Here is a 9,573-nt window from a genome sequence, read left to right as displayed (position 1 = left end):
AACCGCCACGTGTCGCCGTCTGGCGACGCCACGTGGCGGCCTGTGGATGAGAGTTGGGAGGGGAGTTTGTGTTAGATATATATATCTATATATATATATATATATATATATATGTTTAGTTCCACGTGTTGCCATGGTAGACACAAAGAATATCAACTTTCATATATCCAAAATAATTTAAGTTAGAACCAATTAAGTAACGGTAAATTGGTTATTTTTTAGTAGTAGCAAATTGATAATTTTAAGCAGTGACAAATTTGTAAATTTTCGTGTTTTCAGAGTTAATTTTCTTTGCTAAATCAGAGTGGTAATTTTGTAATATCTTCTGGTGTATTTAATTATAAAATTTTTAAATAATAAATTGTATCTACGTGATTAGTGTCGACGTATTCTTCTTTATATATATAATATATAGAATTAATTCCTTTTTTACCCCCTGGACTCGTACCTCGATTTCTTTTCACCCCCTAGACTCGGGATTGTTGCAGAACTAATCGCAAGACTCAGACACGTGTTACAACTTACCACTTCCGTCAGTATTTGTACGTTAAATTTCACGTTTTGATGACATGGCAAAATTTTAAAAGCTTTATTCGTGAAATTATGATTTTACGCCTGAGCCAAAATCATTCTTAGCATTAAATTCAATCTATTTCAACATGCGTGAAGTCCCCTCTCTCTCTCTCTCTCTTCTTCTTCTTCTTCTTTTCTTCTCTACACTTTCTGCAAGGTTAAAGCTCTCACGGTTTCTCTGCAAGGAAAGTTTAAACCTCTCACGTAATGCTGGTCTCTGTATATTTTTAGTGCTTCAAAAACAGCCTCTTTATCTCGGATTCTCGTCGCAGATCGTTAAGTACCGAAATACCCAAATTTTCTTAGAAAATTAACTGTCTCTGAGTAATGAAAAAGAAAAAAAAATGCCCGACAGAGAGCGCAGGGGTTGAATTTGGGGGTGTTCATATTAACGCGGAAGCGATCGGATCGGGATCGGATCTGATTGGATGGCGGCGTCGCGGCGGCTTCGAGAGCTGCAGGCGCAGGCGGGGAACAAGATCTGTGTGGATTGCGCGCAGAAGAACCCGCAGTGGGCGTCAGTGTCGTACGGCGTGTTCATGTGCCTGGAGTGCTCGGGGAAGCACCGCGGCCTGGGAGTCCGCATCTCCTTCGTCCGCTCTGTCACCATGGACTGCTGGTTTGACATCCAGATCCGCAAGATAGAGTCCGGCGGCAACGACCGCCTCAACGCCTTCTTCGCCGCCGCGTCAAAATCCTCCGAGACCGACGTGCTCGGACTCATCGAGCTTCTGATGAACCAGCTTCTCAGGTTCGACGGAATCGTGGCCGAGGGAGATGTCAAGTTGCAGAGGAAAATCAAGAAAATGCAGAGAATAAAAGAAGAAGAAAGGAAAGAGAGAGAGAGAGAGGAGAGAGAGAGAGAAAGATGGAGAAGAGATCGGCTTCCCCCAGGCCATGCGCTCGTAGTTGGCCGCGAACTGCCGGACTTTGCGGTCGTGCCGGTCGCACCAGTCTTCTCCGAGCATGTAGCGCAGGTTCGACGCCCTGGCCTTGGCCACCACGTGATGGAGATTGTTGGCCAGGAAGAGGTATGACGCAGAGGCTTCGTCGTACCGCTTGGCCTTGCTGTCCAGCTTGCAGAGAAGCACCACCACCAGCCATCCCATCCTGGCCGCCGCCGACGTGGACGACTCTTCTTCCTCTTCGGTTTCCGCGGCCTGGTCTTCGTCGAGGAGGAGGAGCAGCGGCCGCGGCTGGGTGGGCGGAGGAGTAGAGTCGCGGAGGATGTCGGCGAGGGCGTTGGGGTAATCGACGAGCATGGTTAAGTGGTTGGTGACTCGGATGGTGAGGCGGTGGAGGCAAATGTAGATAATAGATAATTATTTAGAAGACCCAAAGAGAGAAAAAGAGAGAGATAGAGAATAAAGGATAATTATTTAATAACAATCATATATTTGATAAATATTAAAAGTATTTAGAATAATAAAAAATACTATTATACCCTTTAAAATCTTGCCACGTCATCAAAACGTGAAATTTAACGGTCGAAAACTGACGGAAGGTGGGACGTGTAACACGTGTCTGAGTTGAGAGCCAAGTTTTGCAACATTTTGGACTCCAGGGGGTGAAATGAAATCGAGGTACGAGTTCAGGGGGTAAAAAAGGAATTAATCATAATATATATATACATATAATTGATATATCTTTAATTGAAAGAGTCGACAAATTAGTTATCATTATTCTTTATTGGAAAAAAAGACATATTTACCCTTAAACTATGGCGTCGACGAGATTACACTTCTCGAACTTTAAAAGCTCGATATTGTTTTCTTAATTTTTTATTATTTTTCAATGTAGTTCTTCCGTCAAAAGATTTAAGTCACGAATATGAATCCCAAGTTTTAGCAGCAACACACATATATAACATAACAAACCAACACGTCCTCAAACATGTAACTGTTAGGAATTCTTGCCCACAAGAAGATACTTATGTAAATTCTCGTTGAAATTATTAATAAAATAAAGTTTTTTCATTTATAATTTATTCGAATTGAAAACGTTATTTCTTATACATAAGATTTATCAAACATTCATCAATCCATAGTCTCCGTATCAAACTGAGTTACATGTTCGGCATCTGAGCTTGTGCGGTGAACTAAAAATGGTCGATGATTGATGCATGCTTGGGTAGCTAAATCTGAAATCATATATGTGGAGTACAAGTGAAGATTGATCACTTAGTGGGAGCATTCTACACTTGTGGTAAGTGTACGACCCGGATGGGTCTTGGTTGTAGATGTGTCGTTTAAGGACCGTTACGACACACTAACCGAGGTCGCTAATGATTGTCACAGTGAGACTTGATCTAAATCCTGAAGTGATCATGGACACTGGATCATGTACCGCGCTCTTTGACTCATTCGCTAAAAGACCACTATCATGCTAATCACTTATGTCTTGGGAGTTTCGGAACATGGTTCGAGTGGGAAGTGATTTACAGATATGGAATCTAGCATTCCTGAAAGAAGGTAAATGTTCTCTCACCCAATGCTTGAATCCATAACTGATAGATTGCGCTCACTTCCGAAGTATGAACGTTCGTAAGAATCTTTCGTTGGGGAATCAACAATGCGTATGGCTTATAAGTGTTAAGAAAAGTATAATGAATAATTGATTTTTCTCGACACGAATTAAACATGGAGGATCTTGATCACGAACTAACTATATCAGTGGACACTCGTCACGATGAGTAAATATAATTCTAGTATAAAGCAGGGTTCAGTCTTGGCTTACATAGTGGAGAAAGGATTATTTCGTCTTTTTCATCGGATTTGTTAAGCTTCTATTACTAGGTCCATAGTCTCCGATCCGGCTCTGATAAAGACAGATAAGAACTCTCTGGTAATAATGAATATTATTATTACAATTTCACAGCTGTAAATTGTTTAGCAGCATTCATTCGGAAATTTGTCTGTTTTCCGAATTAAATATTTATTGTGGAATTAATTATTTATTGTTGGATCAAGTCATAATTAATTGAATTTTAAGTTGGGCCTCCTGGATACTGTAAAATTCGAAAATTCTTTGGCCCATGACCATGAGGTAGGTGCCTACATTAAGGTATTAATTACCTAATATTCTCTCTTTAATTAGTTGCTAGATTTGTGATAACCAATTAAATAAGAGAGAGAATAATAATGGTAGAGATATTCTCTCTCAATTAAATAAGGAAATAAAATATTGTCTTTTATTCTCTTTCATATTTAATTTCCTAATATCTATGAGAATAATAATGGTAGATATATTCTCTCCATTAAATAAGGAAATAAGATATTGTCCTCATTATTCTCAAATATCTAGATTCCTTAAATATATAAGAAAAATAAGGAAATCCTAGATTATGATATGATGGATGAGAGAAAATGTAGGATTGGTAGTCAAGATCTAATGGTTCATGCTTAACTACAATATAGGAAAGAATAAAGGAGAATTAAATATCTCTAGGATCTTCCTAGAATATCTCGTTTCTACCACTATAAATAGGGGTCTAAGAGAAAGTAAAATGACACAATTGCTTAAGCAAGAATTTCGACCAACTCACCTAGGTGTTGGACGAAAATTCTCTCTCCCTCTCCTTTGGAATTCCGTGATTCCATTCCCATAAACATTGTACGATCTGAAGTCATAATCAGAGTCGTAGTGAGATTACGTTTTCGAAGACTACGATGCCATCTTCTAAGTGTCATATGACGAGAGTACTAAAGCCATTCCCGGAGATCTGATCGTGGAAGATGAAGCTTGAAGAAGGAGCTGGAGGAACTCGGAACGAAAGCTTGACGAACACATTAAAGATTCTGTAGCTAAGGAGAAACCCGTAAGTTTTTCCTAATGACTCTTCTGTTTAAATCATTTTCTTGATATTGCTCTCATGCTTATATTAATTAAAGTAAATCTAGATCTTGTTACATATAATCAATATTAATTAGCTCCTGTTAGTGTAATTAATTTTCCGCATGGTTATATGGGTGCATAATCACCAACGGTAACTTCTTATTTTTGAATCACCAACATGTCATTAGGCATCACGGAAAAACCAAAAAACTAGCAAACAATTACAAAGTTATAAGGAGAGAAGAATAGCAGCAACAACCGTCAAAACTGTAATGGAAAGCCCCACTTACTCAACCCATCCGCGATTTCGAAAGACGGTGAAAGGGAAGACCACTCAGTTACATAATTTCATAGTCTAGGAATCCAGCCAAACTTTTTTTTTTTGAAGGCAGCTTTGCTGCAGTGGGGATTGAACCCACGACCTCCACACAGGAGGTGGTGTGGAATTACCACTAAGCTATCCTAGTACCACGAATCCAGCCGAACTTAACATCCAAAAAATTCATAATATTTTATTGTTTGGGAGGTTCAATTTTTGCCTCACTAACTAGTCAGAGTGATTTTTTTTAAAAGAAGCAGTGTGGTTTTATTACATGTTTTGTCTGAGAATATTGCAAAGAGAGGATGGTGAAGATTGTCGTCCAAGTGCACGACGAAATGCCGAAGTACGGCACCGAGGCCGACGGACACCGCCATGTGCCTCCTCATCCCCATCCACATATCTCAAACTAGAATCTCCGATCGAGTCCTCTGGTCCACTACCACCACAACCAAGACTTTACCTTTCTCATTCCCTCCTCCGCGACCTTCTCTGCTTCGGCGTAGTCCGGAACGAGAGACCTAAATTGTCCGCGCTTGTGTAGATCACGCCGCGGTCGGAGCGAGTGGCGAAGAAGTCGCGAGGAACGGAGAACAGGAATTCGGCGATGGCGATGGTGAGGAAAGGGAACGAAGAAGAAGATGGCTAAGTGAGAGAAGAGATATTTTTATTTTTTAATTTTTGTTTTTTTAAATATAATAGAATTAAGAATATCATGATCATTTTTAATTTATTAACTTATTTTTAATGCTAGGCAGGGGCATTTACGAAAACTTATTTACTTTACCAATCAAGTGATAAACACGTGCATAACTAATTGCGGTTAGAAGCATAATGCATGGAAGTAAAAAAATATTACAAAATTGATATTAAGGGGCAAATCGATCAATTTTTTTTAGTACAAAGAGTATATTCTCCTGACCGTTATAATTTAGGGGGCAAATATATCTTTTATTCTTCTTTATTTAGACTAAGATAAACAGATTTAGTTAGTAGATACACAAAATTCTGATAAAAAAGGCAGATACACAAAAGTAGTAGCATGTTCCTGAATTAATACAACGTTTTACCGTGAACTTTTTAAAGTATGATATTGTGTTTTTCATCGTGGTCTCAAAATAACGCTAAAAAATAAATATCATAAATATTAAAAAAAAAACAATTTACATAATTGCATAAGTTAAATGTTGAGTGATGAGGTAGTTGAAATATGTGTAGTTACACCTCAATTAACTAATTTAGCTAGTTAAAAGTAAAATGGATAATTTTAGCCAAAATTTTGGTTAATAAATAAAAAAATGGCATCTTTTGTCCCATGGGATGCAAACTTTAATCACATACCTATATACTACGATATTTTTTATAATACCAAAAAAATAAAATTGTTGGTGCGGTTTTCAATGGGATATTGACAGCTATAATATCATCTTCGTGCCACTATTTCTACCCTCGATTCGAATCCGAGAGTTGGTCAATGCTCTCCTACCTCCCCCGTTCTAACGGGTCAAGCACATAACTTAAAGGATAATTATATCACGTAGCAGAGGTTGGGTTTCAACATATCTACGTTTGAACTTATCGGGAGAACTCGAACTAAGTTTTCAAGAAAAGTGGCCGAAGCCTTAATCTTTTGAGTTGATCCGTTTTATAAGACTTTCACCTTCTCTTGTTTACTACCACATAAATGCACGTAAACAACATTATTCCCTTGGTAAGTAGTTGACTTAGGTCTCCGCACTTACCCGGAATAGTTGCAGCAACACTTGTTTACTTGAGGAGTCGCTTCACTTCGCACACTTCTCGAGACACTTGACAAGTCCTAGAGCGTTGAGAGAACTAGGATCCAAAGTTGAGATTTTGTTATTTATTCGATCGGAAACGTTGAGGAGATTGAGGTTCGTTGTCGAGATTCGTTGCAAATCGGATCGATAATTTAATTTATTAATTCCCAGTCTTACGGACATTAATCCTTATTTAAGACCCGTAAATTTTCGTACCGGAAAATAGTACGAAACGAAATTCCAATAATTTATTTTCAACGTCTTAAATAAATAAATAATATGAAATTATACAAACCGAGAATTCCAAATTATTAACTGAAATTAAATTCTCGAATGTCTTTGAGAACAATTCACAATTATTTAAAAATAATATCCAAATAATTAGATCTGAGATCTAACTCGAGAGTACTAAAAGCTATAAATAGAATGACAGAACTCACGAGGTATATCAAGTTCTACTCTTTTTTATCTTTCTATCTTTGGTTTCGATGCTCTCGATCACGCCGGCTCTTGCTCGTCCCGACTCGATTTAAGAACAAGCTACGAATCAAACAAAATCTCGAGTAAGACTCACGACAAACCCAATCTTGACCTTAAAATCCAATCTCTCGGTCTCACCTCGAGATCCGAGGGATCCCGGGACTCTGATAAATAAACGAACCATAATCCTCAAATAATCAAACGATTCCAAACCGAAATCGAAATCAAACAAGTATGAGCCCAAAACAACTAACTTTCAAATCACACTAATCAGTTCATAATCCAATTAAGTTCTGATACAAACACGACATGTTAACGACAAAACTTAATCTCATATTCGATTTATTTCTCTTATTTGACTGAGTTACGAACAAACCTGTGATTTAACTCAAGTCTCGCCGAGACCAACACGAAATAAGCCAAAACCAAATTCAATCAAGGTTTTAAAATTCTGGGCCAAGCACGGAACAGAACAACCTCAAACAGCTAAACCAACACAACAAAAAGTGTCGACCAAATCAAACAGAAACTCGAATAAATCACGTCCACAATTCCGAATCATCATCGAATATCAAATCACAACAAGTTTAACCATTGACCAACGATTCTGAACAAGATAGAGGCCACGATACTAACAGTGAAGAAATTCATAAATCTTAGTTTCAATACACACGACCAAACAAAACATTCAGAGACAAAATTCATCAAAAATCTGAAATCCATCACAGGCCCGAGCACAAACCATTCCACAAACACCTCAATACCATCAATCAATGCTCAGAGCTGAAAAGCCCCAAGTTCACAATCTCAAACCCTAGTTTTCGGAATCCTTAACTAAGAGAGAAATTATGTACCAAGCTTGAGGAATCAAGTACCCAGATGAAATACTTCCTCTATTCACCGTCTGAGTTGCTCGCCGGAGCTCCTGAGACACGCGGCGGTTTGCTTCTTCTCGGTCAGAGCGCGCGTGCGAGACGGGTCTCGGGGGTCTGAGGTCACGCGAGGAAAAAGACGGGGAAAGAAGAAGAAGAGGAAAGTCGAGATTGATGATGGTGGTTGTGGTTTGATTGTTGTTTTGTTTTGTTTTTTTCTTTTCTTTTCTTCGTTCGTTCTGCAGGTGAGCCGCGCGGAGAAGAAGAAGACCAAAGAAATTAAGTGAGGAGAGAGAAAAGAGATCTTCTTCATTAAATCCTTCTCTTTTCTCACAGCCTCAAACTGACCCCACTTTCATAATTCCTTTCAAATGGGTCCTGAAAATTGTTACAACTAAGTCCTTCATCACATAATTATTTAATTAAATCCATAACCGAACGGATTATAATTATATGATTTAAACCGATAATTTTCTCGTTCGTTCTCGATTAATTCAAATACATTTAAGGTTTCTCGAAAACAATTCTCGTTCTTGAGAATTTATTTATTAAATTAATTTCAGATGTTTCCTCGAAAAATAATTTATTATTGACGAACTCGATAAATCTTTTATTTATTCCGAGATTTCTTATTACCTTAACATATTTTCAATTAATTCGATAAACTTATTGGACCATAAATCACTCAAGAATTTAGTTGTAACAATGGAAGCTCGTTTATTAAACTTGAATTTACAAGTCGAGTGATTCAAAAGTTTATACTTTACAATCCCTACCCCGTAAAAGATTTTCATCCTCGAAACTTAAAAAGAGCAGGGTACTTTTTTTTTGCATCTCACTCTCGAGCTCCCAGGTGGCTTCCTCTTCCGTGTGCCTCTTCCACAACACCTTGACCAAAGGGATGGTCTTGTTCCTCAAAACTTTCTCTTTGTGATCGAGAATTGCAACGGCTGGCTCTTTTAGGAGAGATCTCAACCTCCTGCTCTTGTAGAACATGCGAAGGGTCAGACACGTACTTTTGTAGCATGGATACGTGAAACACATCGTGGAGGTTGGACATGGGCGGCGGTAACGCCAAACAATAAGCTGTCTTACCTACACGCTCAAGGATCTCAAAAGGTCCAACATACCTCGGACTGGGCTTTCCTTTCTTTCCAAACCTCATAAATCCTCGCATAGATGAGATTTTCATAAAACTTTCTCTCCTGCTTCGAACTCTAGAGGCCTCATACGCCGGTCTTCGTAGCTTTTCTGACGACTCTGGGACGTCTTCTTTCGAGCTTGGATTTTCTTAACCGCTTCTGTGGTCTGTTCTAGTATTTCAGGTCCAATAAACTTGCTCTCACCAGTTTCATCCCAGTGAACTGGAGAGCGACACTTCTGCCCATACAAAGCTTCGTACGACGCCATGCGAATGGTCGCCTGGTAACTGTTATTGTACGAGAATTCAAATAGCGGAAGGTAACGACTCCACAAGCCCTTGAAGTCTAAAACACAAGCTCGGAGCATATCTTCCAGCACTTGGATCGTTCGTTCGCTTTGGCCGTTGGTCTTTGGGTGAAAAGCAATACTGAACTTCAACCAGTCCCCAAGTTCTCTTGTAGACTCTTCCAAAACTTGGATGTGAAACGAGCATCACGGTCGGAGACAATCGAGCTAGAAACCTCATGGAGATGTACAATCTCCTTAATGTAGAGTTCAACGAGCTTATCAA

The 9,573-nt window shown here is 38.8% G+C and overlaps 1 protein-coding gene across 1 annotated transcript; it reads left to right on the top strand.

The window, feature by feature from the left end:
• The first annotated feature begins 915 nt into the window (after positions 1-915).
• LOC149401584 (ADP-ribosylation factor GTPase-activating protein GCS1-like) lies at positions 916-1,610 on the top strand. Its single transcript, XM_089610796.1, has one exon. The coding sequence runs from the start codon at positions 1,002-1,004 to the stop codon at positions 1,608-1,610; it is 609 nt and encodes a 202-aa protein (XP_089466922.1). The 5' UTR covers positions 916-1,001.
• Positions 1,611-9,573: the final 7,963 nt, after the last annotated feature.

This window comes from Urtica dioica, chromosome 4 (assembly GCF_054948205.1).
Source record: "Urtica dioica subsp. dioica isolate 48M chromosome 4, U.dioica_male_clone48M_v1_H2, whole genome shotgun sequence".
In the NCBI taxonomy this organism is placed as follows: domain Eukaryota; kingdom Viridiplantae; phylum Streptophyta; class Magnoliopsida; order Rosales; family Urticaceae; genus Urtica; species Urtica dioica.
Note: the sequence above shows the minus strand (reverse complement) of the source record. Positions and strands in the feature narration are given on the sequence as shown.